The 19,717-nt window shown below is 45.8% G+C and overlaps 1 protein-coding gene across 1 annotated transcript in view; it reads left to right on the top strand.

The window, feature by feature from the left end:
• The window catches only part of ANO2 (anoctamin 2), a 337,925-nt gene that overhangs the window by 176,744 nt on the left and 141,464 nt on the right, over positions 1-19,717 (top strand). The window contains exons 13-14 of the mRNA XM_055568880.1: positions 1,012-1,094; positions 8,131-8,241. Coding sequence (XP_055424855.1) covers positions 1,012-1,094; positions 8,131-8,241 — 194 coding nt within the window. The remainder of the gene's footprint in view (positions 1-1,011; positions 1,095-8,130; positions 8,242-19,717) is intronic.

Raw genomic sequence — 19,717 nt, 5'->3', positions numbered from 1 at the left:
AGGAGATGTGACGTAATCTCAGGATGAGATGATTCAGGCTCAGGAAAGGGAAGTTGTGCAGGGGACAGAAAGATGGAGAAAAAAGTGAGAGGAAGGTGCAGGAAGAGAGAACATGTAGGGAAGATGAGGTTTGTCTAAAAAGGCTACAAGCCATCATTCCAATTTCTTACTTTTTTTTTAATGCTTGTATTCTTCCTTTATTTCTTAAAAAATTTTTTTTTTATTATTTTTAATTTTTTAATATAAATTTATTTATTTTAATTGGAGGCTAATTGCTTTACAATATTGTATGGGTTTTGCCATACATCAACATGAATCTGCCACAGGTGTACACGTGTTCCCCATCCTGAACCCCCCTTCCACCTCCCTCCCTGTACCACCCCTCTGAGTCATCCCAGTGCGCCAGCTCCAAGCATCCTGTATCATGCATTGAACCTGGACTGGTGATTCATTTCGTATATGATATTATACATGTTTCAGTGCCATTCTCCCAAATCATCCCACCCTCTCCCTCTCCCACAGAGTTCAAAAGACTGTTCTATACATCTGTGTCTCTTGCTGTCTCGCATACAGGGTTATTGTTACCATCTTTCTAAATTCCATATATATGCGTTAGTATACTGTATTGGTGTTTTTCTTTCTGGCTTGCTTCACTCTGTATAATAGGCTCCTTTATATCTTGAGATCAGTGTTTAAGCTTTTCTTATAACCTAGAAATGGGGCTTCCCTGGTGGCTCAGATGGTGAAGAATCTGCCTGCAATGCAGAAAACCTGAGTTCGATCCTTGGGTCGGGAAGATCTCCTGGAGAAGGGAATGGCACCCACTCCAGTATTCTTGCCTGGAAAATACCATGGACAGAGATGCTTGGCAGGCTATTGCCCGGGGGGGTCACAAAGAGTCAGACATGACTGAGCGACTAATATTCAGCGTGTATCCTCCATGGGGTGAACCCTAAGGGTGCTCGCAATCCACTCTTCAAAATTAATAGAATTTTTTTCTTTCTTTTCAAGCTACCATGTTTCTTGAAAACTGGAAGCGATTACAGATGCGACTGGGCTACTTCTGGGACCTGACTGGCATTGAAGAGGAAGAAGTGAGTTCTCTTTGGATTTCTGCTTTGCCCCTGCAAATAAATCGTCTTGAGTGAAATAGCTACTTTCTTTGCTCTCACAGGAGCTGGTCACCTGCCAAGTCTTACTATGACCCCTTTCCTAGCTTGGCTCCATGGGCTAAGCCAGGGTTGATAGGCACTGAGGCCAAGAGTTGAAATCCTCTATCTTCTCTTGACCTGTAAGACCTCAGACTTGATGGGTAGCCAGATGTGCTGGTGACCCTTGGTGGGACAAAATGGCACGAGAAGCCTTGCCGTAGCCTTGAGGTTCAATTCAACATTCTTCCATCTCCCGTCTCATTGGTGCTTGAGAGCATGAAGCAAGAGGCTGTGACCCAGACGTGTTATATGGACGTGTCTGGATGCCCCTGGTAGCCTGCTGGGGGTCGGGTGGAGGCATGGGTGCCAGGTGCCTTTGATGTTCATGGAAAAGGAAAGAACCACTCACCCAGTACCCTGTCAGCAGATGTGACATGGGAACATGAGCTAAGAGAAAGCGTAGATTCTTTCAGAGTCGAGTTTTATGGACAGATGTTGTTTAAAGGATGAAAGTAACTGACCTGCCCTTGGGGCTCGTTTGAGAACTAGGGCCCCTGATGATATTGGCAAGTTGACGATGACCAGCATGGGCACGGTTGCTCATAGTTACCTATTCCCACTTGCTGCCATTGCCTGAACAGCAGAAGGGAATATTAGCTAGGCACTCGTGATGCTGTGGGCATTGTCGATGAGGTGGTGGGACAGTGTCCAGAGGTCCAGGAGGCACCCCCAGTATTTTGAGTACCATGGACTGGCTGGCTGTGAGCATATGGTGGCCTCATGTAGAGCTAACCTTTTCTGTATTCTCCATCACTTATTGATGTCTGTTGCCTTGGAGACTAGGGACCCTTGGCTCTGTGACCCTGATGCTTTGATCCAAGCTAGTGACACCCCCAGTTTAGTCTTGCTCCCAAGTCTGTGTGGCTCCCTGGTCTGTGATACAGCATCCTCCCCTCTCCTTAAAGCTCCAGGTATTCAGCTTGCCTTTGAGCAGGTGGGCATTCGATGACCATGGATTGAGTTCACATGCTCACTCTATCCCCAGTCTTCTGCATTAAGCGTATACCTGGGGACTCATAACATTGCAGCTTCTGTGGCAAATGAGAGAATGTACATATGGATTCTGCCTTCAGAGTGGATACAAATTAGTTAAGAAGATAAGCAATGCAGAATAATGAAGGCATTTGCATTTCTTGGGGAAAAGTGGCCAAAGCAGTGCTTCCAACGGAAAGAGCTGTCAGATTTGGACTGTGTGGGTGATTTTGTCCTGTTCCATTTCATTCCAGAGACAGAGAGGGAGAGAGGAGAGAAAAGAGAGGAGAGGGCTGTAGCTGGATGTGGGAAGAGGGTGGGGGCACAGCTCCCTTCTCTTAAGGCCAGGACTCTGAGGTCTCCAAGGAAAAGAAGAAGCTTCTTGGCACCTAAGCCTGTGTGAGGCCAGAAACAGGCCAAGTGTGTCTTCCGAGTAGCGTTGAGGAAGCCAGCAAGTCTCTCTGTAGAGAGGATGTGTAAACACACTCCCATGGAGAAAGGCATCTATCAGGACTCAGTGCCCTGGAAATCTCAGTCCTGGGCCCCTGGCAGGAGTGAGATGTTAATCCATTTTTGTTTCTTGTAGCCAGGTTTCCTGTTTCCTGTTTAACCGATGAGCCATGGTCAAGTCTTGGGAGGGGCCTGACTTCAGGAACTCCTGTGCAGGCTGAGAGGGGCCTGACCAAGCCTGGGTTCACCCTGGCACCAGGAGCTGGTCCTGACGGGCTCTCTGTGTGAGGTTCCTGGGGGTGGGTCAGTTCTGCAAGCATTATTTATGTGCCTCTGTGCACCAGACTGGGGGCAGGCGTGAGTGGGAGAAGGGAGGACAGCTGTGTCTTTGCTTCCAGGTATTTAGATTTTTGGACTTGGATATTGAACAGACTTTAAATTGAGTTAAATCTGAACATGCACATCAAACAACTACTATGGACCAGGTTCTGATTTGGGGTGTGGCAATCCCACAGACATGGTCTTTGAGCATCTTCAAAGGACTGAATTCAGCTAAGGGGCTCTCTGGTCTCTGAATATTTAGAATACGACAATGAATTTGAGAGAAATTACTTCTGGCCTAAAAGAATGCTTAAAAACAATAGACTTAAGGCAGAAGGAGAAGAGGGCGGCAGAGGATGAGATGGTTAGATGGTATCACCGACTAAATGGACATGAATTTGAGCAAAGTCTGGGAGATAGTGAAAGACAGGGAAGCCTGGTGTGCTGCAATCTATCAGATCACAACTAAACAACAACAAAAAATCAAGGTTTTGGAGACTGAACTGGTTGAATTTTAATGAGGAGCAAAGGGAAGAACGGATAGGAGGAAACAGCCAAAAAGACAGTTGATCTGGGGAAGCTCAGGTGTGGCTCAGAGGTAGTGAGATGCCTGGGAAGTGTCGTTGGCTGCAGGGAAAAGGGATTGGGCTGCAGTGGTGGGCAGAGCAGCAAATGCAGGCTGGTGGCCAGGCCAGGGAGCCTCCTGATTGCTGCTCTGTGTCCTTAGGTCATGAGAAGGCACGGAAGGCAGGAATTTGTGACCCGCCCTTGGACTTATATGAAGTGTCGGGGGCAGATTTAGTGTTAGTTGCTCAGTTGTGTCCAACTCATTGTGACCTCACGAGCTGTAGCCCTCCAGGCTCTTCTGTCCATGGTATTTCCCAGACAAGAATACTGAAATGGGTTCCCATTTCCTTTTCCAGGGGATTTTCCTCACCCAGGGGTCAAACTCTGATCTCAGTCACGTGGGCAGATTCTTTACTGTCTGAGCCACCAGGGAAGCCCTAACCTATGTTCAAATGAGGAGCAAGAGAATGGCAGATACTACCTGGGCTTTGGGGAGAGGGACGCAGGAGTCCTTGAAGGTTATGATTAGAGCTGTTTCTCTGATCTCCAAGTCTCAGGAATCCTCCCGTAGGCAGCTGTACAGACAGAGCCCCCAGACAGCTTTCTTTCCTGTGGTCTTTATTAGGAAATGTGTGGGAGGGGAGGGTGCTAACTCACACAGAGACCAGAGACATCCACCCTCTGGTCAGCAGCCCCAGGCCGAGGGGCCTCCTTGTGGAACCAGCAGAGACGTCCCAAGAGACTCCTTTGGAGCCTGTTGAAGGAGCCTTCTGCCAGACCTCATGAGTCTGCGCTCTGAGACGGGTGGTCTTCATCTTGGCCACCTCTCTTGCCCAATTACCTTCTGCCCTCAGGCCCCAGGTGTCCTTGGGACCCCTCAGAGAGTGGCCTTATCTGGGCATAGAGTCCTCCCCTCCATTTCTCCCATCCACATCTACCATGTCAGGCTTAGCTGTCCCTAACGGCTTCCCATCACATAAGACACAATCTCCTGCCTCCCCTCTGAGCCCAGCTCATGGCCTTTTCCTCCTCCGGAAATTCCAGCCTCCTGGATCTGCCTTCTCTCCATGGCTCCTTCTAGGCTTTGCACTGGCTCTCTCTGCTGCCTCGAAGGTGCCAGTCTCCACCTGACCTGATTCTTTCTTGGCTTTCCTGTCCCAGCGTTGCCCTCCTCCGGCTGTTGCTGTTGTTCAGTCTCTAAGTCATGTCCGACACTTTGCAACCCCATGGACTGCAGCACGCCAGGCTTCCGTGTCTTCCATTATCTCCCAGGGTTTGCTCAGACTCATGTCTGTTGAGTTGTTGATGCCATCCAGCCATCTCATCCTCTGTCGTCCCATTTTCCTCCTGCCCTCAATCCTTCCCAGTGTCAGGGTCTTTTCCAATGAGTCAGCTCTTTGCATCAGGTGGCCATAGTGTTGGAGGTTCAACTTCAGCATCAGTCCTTCCAATGAATATTCAGAATTGACTTCCTTTAGGATAGACTGGTTTGATCTCCTTTCAGTCCAAGGGGCTCTCAAGAGTCTTCTCCAGCACCAGTTTGAAGGCATCAATTCTTCAGTGCTCAACCTTCTTTATGGTCCAACTCTCACATCCATACCTTCCCTAAATCCCCTTTCTGAAGCGGCCAGCCTGACATTTCTCTGGCTGCTCTGAGTCCCCACCTGCTAGCTTCTTATTGGTGGATTTGTTTGGTTACTGTCACCTTCCTTGACTTGGGGATAAGCTCCTGGAGAGGAAGGACCTTGTATGTAGCCTCAGAACCTGGAAAAGAGCTCCCATGGGCTCAGAGAACAGGAGATGCTTGATGGCTCTTGGATGGAGACCTTTGTTGATTGCATCTGCAGATTTACCTCTGTAGATCAGCAAAGACTGGTTCTGAGCTTGCCTAGGCCCTTTCTTCAGGACAGCTCCTGAGGGATCAAACAGATGGAAGCAGCTTTGTGAAATATTTCCCAAAGTTTTGTGGGAGGGTTATGTATTTGTGATGACTTGGCATCAGACCACCCATCCAGGGAGGCTATGTTTAATGATGACCTGCCCATGGCTGGATATGTCAGAGCCACGCTCATGAGGGTCTAGATGCTACTCTGGCTGGGAGCTCATTGATCCAGCTCCCTGCCTTTGAGGAATCTTGTGGCCTAACCTGATCTTCTTGACTGTAAGCAGGGAGATCCTTGTCTGACCTTGCTTCACTTGCAAAGCAGAGAAGCCTAAGACTCCGCTTTCAGAGCCTTGTACTCCTGTCTATGTGCCAAGAGCTCTTGGCTTCTTCTAAACAAATGAGGGGGATCTGAACTGGGGCCCAGAGTATGGTGCGGGGGGCCACAGTCACAACTGGGAGATGCCTCTATGTGATGTCACATCTTTGGAAAATCAGGGACTGGTCTGGAGCCTCCTCTCATCAGAAGAGAAGGCCCTGAAGCTCCTCTGCAGTGGGTGACAGGGTGAAAGCAAGTCTTGCCTGAAGGTCTTTGGACTCCAGATTCTGGTACTCAACAAAAACACTCAGCTATTATTTTATAGTTAAAATCTTCCATAGCAATCATATAGAAGAAAAGCAACTGGATTTCAGAGGCCATGGAGGAAAAGGTCACACTGTGTTTCTCAGAGTATTTCTGCAGGATGTTATTTGCTGGAAGTAAAATAAGTTTTGTGGGACCTGCTGGGCTGAAGAATATTCAGCAGGTGTCTTTATAGGAGAACCTTTTCAGAGCTTTTATTAGGCTCTTTGTGACTCTCAGGTGACATGTTGTATGGAGTTTTCCAATCAGTTCGAGCCTGGAATCCTTTTTTAACCCCAAACTCTCCTGGCACACACATTAGGAAGTGCTATGTTGGAGGATGGATGAAGAGGAGAGACCTAACGAAGTGAACTTCACAAGCATTTAGGGATTTCTGTGTGCTCCCTATGGTGCTAATTACTGTGAGAAGCACGAAATCGTAGAGCAGATAGCAGATTCTTATATTAGGTTGTAAAGACTCTCACACGCAGAACAACTAGGAAATAATTAAAAAAAATATGTGATCAAGAACTACACGTCATACAAGCTATAAAACTCGAGAGTTTTGAGAGGAGGCACCGCCACCTGTGGTTCAGCAGGCAGAGAAGGTCCCACCTCTCAGGGTGGACTGCATCCTGGAGACTGGTTGATGATGGGAAGCCTTCAGAATTCTGGAATAGCTCCTTCTCTCTTATATCAGTTATTCTTATGAGTCATGCGTGTAGTTTCTCCTCTCCAGCATCATGGCATTTCCCAGGAAAGTCAGAGATAGATAAGGAGCCTAGCTTGTTGGCTTTTGGAATCTCTGAGGCATGAGTAGTGATAAGGGAATGTGTGTTCTCTGAGTCTGCTGAGAACCAGCTCTGGGATCCCTGCCTGGGAGTTCTCTGTAAATGCTGCAGGAATGTGAAGTCCTCACATCCTGGATACTGGTCCTTGAAAGCTGCAGGGAAGACACTTAACTTACACCGTTAAGTTCTCTTTGAAGTCAGCCGTGCATCTTCCTGCCCCAGCCTCTGAGTTGTTGGGACTGTGGCCTTTCCAACGAGCCAGGCTCTCTTTCTCATGCCTGGTGACTCACTGTTCAGGTTTGTGTTGCTGAGTGGCCCCGGGGATGTCTCCTGAGCACCGGTGCACTTGCCAGTGAGTTACTCACCTAGACTGAACAGGAAACAGGTCCAGGCAAGCAAGTTTTAAGATTCCCTGTGGCCGCCTTTAGCTTTGATGTTTATTGGCCGCCATTTTTAGCTTGCGGAAGAATGACTTGAGGAAGACACTCGGTCCTTGCCCTAACATCCAGCTGTGGGGCACATCTGTTTCTCCAGCTGGGACTGGGCTTATTGAAACTTACAGTGGAGGCTGAGGATAGATTGTGGGGTGGCTGGAGGCAGCCTTTGCTCACTGCTGTGTGCGGGTCAGGGCTCCTGTCTGTATCAGCTGCTTGTTAATGCTTACTCTCTCTTTTCTCAACACCGGCACTGCCCCCAGGAACGTGCTCAGGTTTGGTTTTCAGTGTGATAACAACTGTTGTGTGTCCTCCTTTCCTGCCACATTGTGTTCCTGGTTTTCCTGGTCTAGACGCCTCGTGGATGGGTGTGGTATGGCAGTTGTGTGTGGTAGGGTGGCTGCCTGTGGTGTGGCGGTCGTGTGTGGTATGGCGGTTGTGTGAGGTATGGCAGTCGTGTGGTGTGGTGGTTGTGTGTAGTATGGCAGTCATGTCGTTTGGCAGTGGTGTATACTGCGGCAGTTGTGTGTAGTGTGGTGGTCGTGTGTGATGTGGTGGTCGCGTGTGGTGTGGTGTCGCGGTCGTGTGTGGTGGAATGGTTGTGTGTGGTGTGGCAGTCATGTGTGGTGTGGTGGTTGTGTGTGGTATGGTGGTCATGTGGTGTGGCAGTGGGGTATACTGTGGCAGTTGTGTGTAGTGTGGCAGTTGTGTGTGGTGTGGTGGTTGTGAGTGGTGTGGTGGTTGTTAGTGGTGTGGCAGCTTTCGTCCCATAGCGTCCGGTCCCGTATCCTGACTCACTGTCCATGTGGTGTCTGGTTCTGCCCTGCAGGCCAAGGCTGCCCCACCTGTGTACTAACCACTCTTTGACTCTGGGTTTTAGGAGCATTCCCGGCCTGAGTATGAAACGAAAGTTCGTGAGAAAATGCTGAAGGAGAGCAGCAAGTCTGTGGTCCAGAAACTGGGAACCAGTGGGACTGAGGCTGAGGATGAGGTAAGATGCTGGCGCTTGGTGCTCACCATCCTGTTTATTTCTTAAGATCCTGTTGTCATTGCACTGGGAATGCCTTTGTGGACAAGAAGGGCTGACAGTGGTGGGACAGGATGGAAAGAAAGCTCGATAATATCCCTCATTGTCCAGAGGGCAGAGCTCGTGGGGAGCAGGCTTCTGCCACAACTCGATTTATCTCTTTCCTGGGTGGTAGTGTCTGGACGAAATGGGAGACCCGGTCGGAAAAGCAAGAAGCCATTACAGGCCTGGTTCTTCTGGATTTCATCACCTACACGGTGCATAACAATAGCAACCACTGCCAGACCAACCATCTCAGTGACAGCTAGCCCTTCCCGAGTTCCTGGTACAGGCCAGACGCTGTTCTCAGCGCATTTTATTCTTGCAATAAATTTATGAAGCTGGCACAATTTTTCTGTAAATGAAAGCTAATGAAAAAAGTTATGTGCACAAATTAAGTCATTGGCCGGAGGTCATCCAGCCAGTGAATGGGGGGTGTGGATCAGGGATTCCAACCCAGGCCTGTCTCTGACAGTCTGGGCATCTAACTACAATTCAAGGATGAATTGAGAAATGGCTCTTGGGGCTGGCAGAGGCACACTCGAGCCTGTGTTTGCCTGAGCTGCTCATACGCCGTTCCTCACATTTCATTTTCTCTGGATGGGCCTCCAAAGTAAAGAGGCGATGGTGAACATGGCTCGTGAGTCGTTTTCTGAGTTTTTGGGTGGCATTCAGACATCACAACAGAGCTTCAGAATCTACACTGTGATCCATAAATACTCAGTGCCTGTGAGGTGGGGGTTTGGGGGAGACTCCTCTTTGGCAGTGCCGGTCTCCTCTGCATGCCACCCTTTTTGAAACCAAGTATGTGTGTGTGTGTGTGAGTGTGTGTGTGTGTGTGTGTGTATGTGTGTTTATGTCTTTCCTAATCTGGTTCCTGAAAAAAATCAACGAGATCGACAATCTGTTGTTTTTACATGTGTCTTTTCTCCATTTTGGATTCAAATTCAAATTTTATTTAATTTTACATTCTTTAAGTTGGAACCATTCATGTTAACATGCAAATTTATTCAAGCACCAATACAGAAGAATGTGGTGTTTTTGAGCCCAGAATGCTAGCTTTCTTTCTTCCTTTTTTTTTTTTTATAAAAGAAACAGGACTTAGAAGAGAAAGGGGGTGGCTTGTCTGAATTATTTTTCCCTAGAAAACAGTGAGTCAAAGACCACCAATTATTTGGGGAGAAAAATGAGTTCATTCTTAGGGAAGAGTAATCGTCGCTACCAGCTTCATCAGAAAGCGAGCATATTGTATCCTGTCGACTCTGGCAATCTCATGCAGCCCCCTTTCTCCACCCCAGGGTAATACACATCGGGTAATTCTATGGAAATCACACGTAACTTTTATTGACCACTGACTCATTTAATTTTAATTCCATAGACGGGAATGCCGAGGAGCTGAATTTGCGTATGTTGAGACTGTGGTTCTGACTTAAGCACTACTTGGATATATATACGTGATGGGTGAAATAACTTTCAGGAACCATGAATAATTGAAAGACATCTGAATGCATTATGAATGATACATACGTTTGTGTTTCAGCATTCAACCTTTATTTTCATTACACTGTTGAGAATGCAGAGCTCAAAGCCTCTAATGCCTTATAGGTACTGGAAGGGAAATGACCTTCCCAAATGAGCAGTGTAAGCTAAAAATGGCTGGGAATTTGATTGTCAGCATCCTACTTGCGTTCCCTCCGTTCTGTTACTATCGGAAGTGTGCTTCTGTTCGTGCTGTAAGTCTAGCCAGAGGCGGGAGATGAAGAGAGAAGCACATGTTGCTGCCTGATGGGAGTGATGTTTCTCTAGCCTCCGGGAAGAGTGGAGGTCAATACCCATGGCAAAATGGGACTCTCGGGGCACCATCATGGGCAGGATGCTTAGGAAAGGCACGTGCTTCTGGGAAATGGACAGGGACCAAGAGTCAAAGTCTAGATGATGGTTTTGGATGTGCTTCTTTCATCCCAGAGGCTCACCTTGGCTCTGCCTACTTTGTAACCCTGAGGCTGCATGTTCCGTCTCTCCTTATATTCCTTCCTCTTGAATGCTGAAAACTACCATTTATCTGAACTTATTTACAAAACAGAAACAGATTCACAGACTTTGAGAATGAACTTATGATTGCTGGAAGTTGGGGGCGGATAGGAAGGGAAGGCATAGTTAGGGAGCTTGGGATGGACATGTACACACTGCTATATTTAAAACGGATAACCAAAGACTTACTACATAAGCACAGGGAATTCTGCTCAATGTTATGTGCCAGCCTCAATGGGAGGGGAGTCTGGGGGAGAATGGATATAAGGATATATATGGCTGAGTCCTTTTACAGTCCACCTGAAAATATCACAACATTGTTAATCGGCTATACTCTAACATAAAATAAAAACTTTTTTAAAAAGAAAAAAGCCTTCCATCTGTCCAAGCTCAGATGGTAGAGGAAATTATGGAAGGCCACATAGCTAGTTGTGGAGGAGCTAGTAGTCAGACTCAGCTCCACCTTATCCCCAAGGCCTATTGTTTCTTAGAAAGTTTTTTTTTTTCTTAAAGATGTCAAGTTCCTTTTTAAAAACATCTTTATAGCAATTTAATTCTCAGACCATAACCTTCACCAATTTAAATTAAACAGCCCAGTGGTTTTCAGAATGTTCACAGTTTTGTGTAGTCATTCCCACAATCTAAGTTTAAAGTATTTTTATCTTTTTAAAAAGAAACCCTATACCCTGGGAAGCAAGTTTTTTACTTCTTGTTTCAACAGATTTGCCCATTCTGGATTTGCGTGTAAATGAAATCATGCAAAATGTGATATTTCTGTTCTTTTATTTAGCAGAATATTTTCGTTATTCACCCGTGTTGTAGCTGTATTAGTACTTCTTTCATTTTTTATTGCTAAATAGTATTCCATATTTTGGATATACCCAATTTTATTTATACAGCCATCAGTTGATGGACATATAGATGGCTTTTCACTTTTTGGCTGTTATGAACAATGCTGCTATGGACATTTGTGTACCAGGTTTTGTATGGCTATATGTTTTCACATTTTTTGGTAGGATTATTGGATCATAAGGTAACTCTGGCTTAACATTTTGAAGAACTGCTGTGATATTTTTCAAAGTGGTTGCACCATTTCACATGCCAACCAGCAATGCAGGAAGACTCTTAATTTCTCCACATCCTCACCAACACTTGTTATCATCTTTTTTATTTTATCCATCCTACTTGTGTCAAGTGGTATTTCGTTGTAGTTTGAATTAGCATTTTCCTGATGACTAATGATGTTGACCATCTTTTCATGTGCTTATTTGCAATTTTTATGTATTCTTTGGAAAAATTTCTATTCAAATTCATTGCTCATTTTTAAATTTGGGTTAATTTCTTTTTATTATTGTGTTAAGAGTTATTGACATAATCTGAACACCAGTTCCTTTGCAAATACTATGGTTTACAAATATTTTCTCCCTTTCTGTGGATTTTTAAAAATTTAATTAGTGATGCAGTTTGCTGCATGAAAGTTTTTTGATGTACTTCAATTTTTCTGGTTTTGTCTTCACCACTTGTGCTTTTGTGTCGTATCTAAGAAACCATTGCTTAATCCAGTGTCATAGAGATATACTGTCAATTCTTCTAAGAACTTTATACTGTTAGGTCTTAAATTTCAGTTTATGATGCACTTTGAATTAATTTTTGTATACGATGTAAGTAAGGAGTTCACATTCATTTTTTTGCATGAATATTCAGTTTTTCTGGCACTATTTGTTGAAAAGACTATTTTCTCCATTGAACTATCTTTATACCCTCATCAAAAATCAATTGACCATAAATGTAAGAGTTCATTTCTTTCTGGACACTCAGTTCTATTTCATTAACCTATTTGTCTGTCCTTAGGCCATTACCACATTATCTCGATTAATTATTACGCCTGTGTAATAAGTTTTGAAATTGGGAATGTGACTCTATGCTTCTTTTTCAGAATTTTTGGCAATTCTGGATGTCTTGAATTTCCATATTAGTGTTATTACCAGCTTGTCAATTTCTGCTAAAAAAGAAAGATTGAATTTTTGATAGGGATTGAGTTGAGTTTGTAGATTAATTCAGGCAGTAGTACCATCTTAATGATGCTAAATCTTCTAATCTATGAACATGGTATATCTTTTCATTTATTTAGATCTTTCAAAAATGTTTTATATTTTCAGGGTACAGTTCTTACACATCTTTAGTTAAACTTGTTTACAATAGTATTATTGTTTTCCATGCAGTTGCAAATGTAATTGTTTTCATAATTTCAATTTTGGGTTGTTCATTGCTAGTATATAGGACTGCAGTTGATTTCTGTATATTGCTTTTATATCCCACAACTTTGTGGAACTCATTTATTAATTCTGTTAGTGTTTAGTGGATTCCTTAGGATTTTCAGTTTATAAGATCATGTCATCTTGAAGAGAGTTTTACTTCTTTCTTTCCCAACCTGGGTACATTTTGTCTCCCTCTCCATCCTCTGTCCCTCCCCTCTTTTCTCCATAATTGCCCTGACAAGAATCTCTTGTACAGTGCTGAGTAGTAGTGATGAGAATCGACTTCTTTGTCTTGTTCTGGAACTTAGCCTTTCACCACTAAGTGTGCTGTGAACTGTGACCCATTGCTCTTTAACTCTGTCTATAGGCTTCCCTGAGGAGAATTCACAGCATATCACTAGGTGGCCAAGCCCATCTGCAGTCTCTTCGGCCTCAGTTGTCACGTGGGGAGATTGGATTGTACCCTCTGCTTTTTTCTGCTGATGGCAGACCATGTCAGTCATTAGCCCATAACTGTGGGGGACAGACTGTCTCATTTTAGATGGTGGTAATTTGACTATTTTAATATCTGCTGTTATGATGTTCAAGAGTGTGGGTATAGTGAAGATGGTAAAGAGATGAGCTTAGAAGTAATATTTATGGAGTGCTTGCTCTGTGCGAGTCTTTACGGGTTTTATTTCATTTAAGTCTCAAAGCCATTATTATTTCCAATTTTATATGTGAGGAAACTGAGGCTTATTTATCTAGAAAGAAGGAAATTGCTCAAAGCTTGTATATGGCCAGATGGTTTAACTTAAGAACAATGCTTTTTTTAAAAAAAAAAAAACTGGAGTATAGTTGCTTTACAATGTTGTGTTAGTTTCTGCTGTACAATGAAGTGAATCAACTATATGTATACATATATCCCCTCCCTCTTGGACCTCCCTCCCATCCTGCATCCCACCCAGCCTCCATCCCACCCACCTAGGTCACTGCAGAGCACCCAGCTGACTTCCCTGTGCAATACAGTGGCTTCCCACTAGCTGTCTATTTTACAGCTGTTCACACATGGCAGTGTATACATGCCAATCCCAGGCTCCTAATTCATCCCACTCCCGACCCCATCTCCGCCTCCCCCATCTGTTCTCTACTCCTGCCCTACAAATAGATTCATCTGTACCATTTTTCTTGATTTCACATATGTGCATTAATATATGATATTTATTTTTCTTTTTTTGACTTACTTCACTCTGTAACCATGTCTAGGTCCATCCACATCTCTACAAATGACCCAATTTCATCCCTTCTAATGGTTGAGTAATATTCTGTTGTGTATACATACTACATCTTCATTATCCATTTATCTGTCGATGGACATTTAAGTTGCTTCCACATCCTAGCTATTGCAAATAGTGCTAAAACGAACATTGGGGTGCATGTGTCTTTTTGAATTATGCTTTTCTCAGAGTATATACCCAGGAGTGAAATTGCTGAATCATATAGTAGTTCCCTGGTGGCTTCACAGTAAAAGCATCTGCCTACAATGCAGGAGACCCGGGATCTATCTCTGGGTCAGGAAGATCCCCTGGAGAAGGAAATGGCAACCCACTCCAGTACTCTTGCCTGGGAAATCCCATGGCCAAACGGAGGAGCCTGGTAGGTATAGTCCATTGGGTCGCAAAGAGTCGGACACGACTGAGTGGCTTCACTTATAGTAGTTCTGTTTTTAGTTTTTTTAAAGAACCACCATAATACTGTTCTACATAGTGGCTGTATCAATTAACATTCTCACCAACCGTGTAGGAGGGTTCCCTTCTCTCCACAACCTCTCAGCATTTATTGTTTGTTTGTAGATTTTTTTTTTTGATGATGGGCGTTCTGAGTGGTGTGAGCTGATACCTCATTGTACAGGATCTTTGTCGACCCAGCGCCTGGAGTAATGAGAATAAAAGAACAATGCTTTTGATTCTTGTGCTCTTCTGCTTTTAGAATGTTTGCTCTCAACAAAGCCTCAGACCCTCCTGAAGAATCATGCTTGAGGTTCTTGCTTATTCTAAAGGCAGGAAGGAATGAGGTGTCGTTGGAAATACGGGTACAAGACAACCAGAGACCCTGCTTTTCCTTTGTGGTTTTGTGGCAGCCTTGCTGGACTGATGCCATATTTCCACTGAGGACAACAGTGAGTAGAATTAGCTCCGTTTCCAGCAAGAAGTTCAACCAACACTGGAGAGGATTCATGACTATAAACTCAGAGATATATTGTGTTTCCCAGGAAGAATATGAGGCTGGAACTTCTCATAAAAGAATAAGCTTGCTTCATTTTTTTTTTTTCTCTTGGATTATTGGACTTTTTCTGAAATAGTCTATTCTGGACAGATTTGCAGTTTTCCTCAAGTTTCCCTCCAGGGCAAGATTTTTCTCTGTTCACACGAGATGATAAAGCTCTAACTTGAGAAAGCTGGCGAGATACTGTGGCTGCTGGGATTGGGGGGCGGTCCTGGTCTCTGCCTCCCACCCCTGACCCTTCTCATCCCAGCCCCGCCTCCTTTCCTGCAATAAACTTCCTACTAGTGAGAATACCATCAGAAAGCAGAAGGCTTGCTGCATAGTCCAAAGAGGGAAAATAACCCCAGGAACGAATTATAAAGATGTAGCTGTTGTTGTTCAGTCCCTAAGTCATGTCCAACTTTTTGCAACCCCATGAACTGCAGCATGCCAGGCTTCCCTGTCCTCACTATCTCCTTGAGTCTGCTCAAACTCATGTCCATTGAGTCAGTAATGCCATCTAACCATCTCATGCTCGGTCGCTCCCTTCTCCTCCTGCCCTCAGTCTTTCCCAGCATCAGGGTCTTTTCCAATGAGTTGGCTCTGCATCAAGGGTCCAAAGTATTGGAGCTTCAGCTTCAGCACCAGTCCTTAGGATTGACTGGTTTAATTTCCTACTGTCCAAGGGACTCCCAAGAGTTTTCTCCAGCACCACAGTTCAAAAGCATCAGTTCTTTCGTGCTCAACCTTCTTTATCTAAATCTCACATCCGTACACGACTATTGGAAAAACGGTAGCTCTGATTCCATGGATCTTTTAGAATAGGGGAAATTGAGGCAAGCAGGGGCTGGTGAGGCAGAGCAGAGATTAACAACAGGAGGGGACTGCTCCCTTCTTAGGGCTGGAAGGACCAAGAGGGAGGTGGTCTCAGCAAACCCTGCAGGTGCTGGCACCTGGCAGGAGGTGCAGCCCTTTCTGGAGATGCAGGTAGAGGCAGCCAGTGTCCCCCTCCTGCCTCTGAGTCCACTGCCAATGCCCCCTGTTGGCAAATACAACCACAGGTCAGGTGATAATTATTCCGGGAGATACAATTTTAGGGCTCAGCACCCAGCAACACCAAGCAGAGGAAGGGGACATTGGAGGGTAGGTCTGAGGGCCAAGTGGCACAGGACAGGCCAGAGGTCCAGTCATAAGTCAGCATCACTTTGGGACCTACTAGCCACTGATAGGTCACTTAAGCCAAGTCCTTGTATTGGGGAGTTGAGAGGCTGTTGGGACTAGAAATAAAAATTTGGCAGAAAGCATGAGAATTCTGACCACTGACATTAAGGCAAGAATACATGAGTCATCAGGGACTCTGATAATTCCCGGGCTGTTGAGAACATTCATGTGAGCGGGGAGGGTGGGCTGTGGTGTTAGCACCTGTGAGTGTGTGTCTGTGTGTATGTGAGACAGTGCCATGAGAGTGACTCAGGTGGGGTCAGACCTTAAGGCTTCTGTGAGGAAGGAAAAACATGTAATATTTCTGTGTCAAGGAGCAGGGAGCATGTGGCAAGCTGGGGAGATGGCGCAGTAGGTAGTGAAAGTCTGCTAGAAACCTGTCCCTAGGAGAACCTTAAAACCCCATTGAACGCATCCCAGGAGTTTACCTCTCGGGACTTGTCGTCACCCAAATGTTTATCCAAGGTGGGTGTGGGTACCTGGCCCACCGTGGCCTGGCACTGCCTGCGATGCTGACATTTAATGAATGTTTTATGGGGAATAGTCGCCAAGAGGAGGCCTATGGATGGACGGGTGTTAACTTACTGCTCAGCACACCACCCCGGGGACAATTATTTCAAAAGAAAACTCATCTAAAGTTGAAGTATTGAAACATTTACGGCAGATGCCTCTGGCAGGCGCAACAAACAAACATGTGGAATAAATTATGCATCGTTGAAGGCCTGGGCTGGAAGGCTGGGATGACGGCAGGAGAAAGCGGGGAGTTGTCAGAGCTGGGGTGCGGGGTCCCGTCTGCGTTCTCACTCGGGGCCAGAGGCGTCTACCAGAAAGTCCTGTGGAACAGACTTCCCTCGGGCTCTCTTTTGGAGGCACTAGATATCGAATGACTGTTGGAGGGTCAAAAAAAATCATAATAATACCTCTCCCATAGTTCTCTCAGACTTATCTTAGGGATTAAGAAGATTCCTCTTTGGGTACGTGGGATTAGAACTTTTAAAACTGAGCTAGTTTATGTGGTATTAATATTAAAATACTAAGTATTGTTAATCTTCATGAGATACATTTCCTTGTCAACAATATTTACCATTATATATATATATTTTTTTTTGCTGAAAATAAATATTTTGTATTGTCACCTAAAAAAAGGAAAAACTGGAGGTTCCTGGTTGGCAAAGGGAAACCCTGGGAACAGAAAGGGGCTCAGTTGGCTCAAGTGTCACATAGGGAGCTGAGGTGAGGCTGGAACCCAGGTTGTTTCTGGAAATATCGATTTAATTTCACACACGCACTCACACACAGACACACACACACATATGCACACACACTCTCTCTCTGTCTCTGTCTCAGGAGAGAGCCATGAACAAGTTTCCACACTTTGTCAAGAAAGATTCTTGACAGGAAGACTGTGTTTCCCAAACTGTGCTCCCCAGGGCACCCCAGGGTGCCGCAGGGAATGCACAGAAGTCATGGTGTTTTTAAACATCTTTGAGGGCAGCCCAACAATACCTGGGATCTGCCAGACGCTGGTGGGGCCGCTACCCCAGCAGGATCAGTGCTAAACCACAAGACATGCCCATCAGTGTCACCAGGTCTTTCAGAAGCTGGGTCTGCCGTGAGGGCAGCAGAGCTCCAGCACGGATTTATTGTGAAACAGAAGCTGCGAGTGTCAGGCCTAACGGGATTCCTGGCAGGAAGGAGCCTGGTGTCCTGTAGGTGGATGCATCCTTTTAGCAAGTAATTAGGGTGAAGAATGAAATAAAAATGTTTTTCTTTCAATTATTGTGTATTTTTTCCTAAATGGCTACTAGGCTGTTAGGACATAAAGACTAATTAGGTTAAAGGGACTTAAATCCTCATTAAATGTAACCTTTAAGTCTTTGTGGTTTTTTTTTTTTTTTTTTTTTTCAGTTGAGGAGCATCCTATAAACATGACTGAGCTGTGAAAGGCTCAAGAACTGAGCACTTTTGGGGACCCTTGTGGGTAGGGGCTTCCTGTCCACAGAGGCTTGAGAGTAGAGGATGTGAGCAAGGGCAGAGGGTTTTAAACAGATAACTAAGTGTGTGCGTGCACAGTCATGTCCGGCTCTCTGCAACCCCACGGGCTGTAGCCCACCAGGCTCTTCTGTCCGTGTGATTTCCTAGGCAAGAATACTGGAGTGGGTTGCTGTTTCCTTCTCCAGGAGTCTTCCCGGATCAGGGCTCAAACCCATGTTCTCCTGCATTGGCAGGCAAATTCTTTACCACTGAGCCACCAGGGACGCCCATAAAAAGATAAATGGTGAATTTCAAGAATTTATCTGGGGAGCAGGAGTCAGTGACAAAGTGTGTGCAAAGGACGTGCCAGGCAGGCTGGCTTCTTCCAGGCTTGTTCCTGGGCTCCCCACTTACTCCTCTCTTGGGCCACGGAGGGGCTGCACCCCAGCATCTTCCCCCTGTGTCTCTATTTCTCTCTATCTGTCCCTGTTCCTATCTGTCTCTGTGTATATGTGTGTGTGTAGGTGCTTATGTGTGTATTTCTGTATGGGTGGTGGGTTGGGTTTGGAGGGGCCTGATGGTTTCTGACTGGACAGCCTTTAAAATCCATGAGATTTAAAGGTAAACCCAGCAACTCCTTATCCAGAAGACTTTGCTCTACTTAGCAGTCTCTGGGTGGCTCGGGCTTCTTGGACCAGTGTGCCAGAGGAGCATAGAATGTGCTCATAAACATCTCGCTTCGTGGAGCCTGTGAATTATCCATCCCAGCGAGAGACTCTTCGGGTGGCCCGGGCCATAACATGCGGGGGGCTCTGGCCCCCTTCAACTGACAGCAGAAGTCCCTGGCTGCAGTAAGACTTTGTCTCTGTTCCGTGTATACATTTCTGCTGGCCTGCATCTATATTAAGATGTTACAAATAAGGAGTCTCGAGGCCTGGGTTATGGAGGAGAAGCTGCAGAGAGACAGGCCGCCTGGGAAATGAGGGCACAGTGGGGGCTGGGTCAGGGGGTGGAGAGGAGTAGCGGGTCTGCCTCGGAGCTAAGGCTGGGCACAGTCACGATGGTATTTCAGACCAGACCTTCATGGAAAACACAAGGCCCAAATATGTGCAAGGCTGGGGAGCGCTGGAACAGCAGAGTCACTCATGGGGGCCAGCGCATACCACTGGGATGTGTGATGTTTGCCACGAGTGACTTGCAGTTTGGGGTTTTCTTTTTTCATCTAAATGATTTTTCCATATACGGCCTGAAGCACGTAAATTAAATTTGTCTTCTGCTGCCTGGGCCAAGGTCATTATTTCACGTCCCTAGAATTCACTGGAAGCTCACACAAGCCCGTCAGGTTCCTTTGCTCTCTCGCCCTTCGTGTGCCAGAAAAATCAAAGTGTTGGTTTAACGAATTCTTCCAGGGTCAAGGGTGTCTTGACTCCTTTGTGAATCTTTGACAAGGCGTTCCAGAAAGAAGCTTTCAAAGAAAACGGGTGGGAGGGCTCTTTGGTGGGTGGAGTGGCTTCCAGATTATGCTCTTGCAGCAACAATCTCGTGAGCTGGTGAGGTCGAAGGGGTCTGCCTCTCTGTCCACCACCCAGGCCTGGCAGCCAGGCTCCAGATGGCGAGCAGGGGTCTCTACACAGCACCTGCCCAATCGCCCAGCGGATGCAGTGGTCTTCTAG

Source organism: Bubalus kerabau, chromosome 1 (assembly GCF_029407905.1).
Source record: "Bubalus kerabau isolate K-KA32 ecotype Philippines breed swamp buffalo chromosome 1, PCC_UOA_SB_1v2, whole genome shotgun sequence".
NCBI lineage: Eukaryota > Metazoa > Chordata > Mammalia > Artiodactyla > Bovidae > Bubalus > Bubalus kerabau.
Note: the sequence above shows the minus strand (reverse complement) of the source record. Positions and strands in the feature narration are given on the sequence as shown.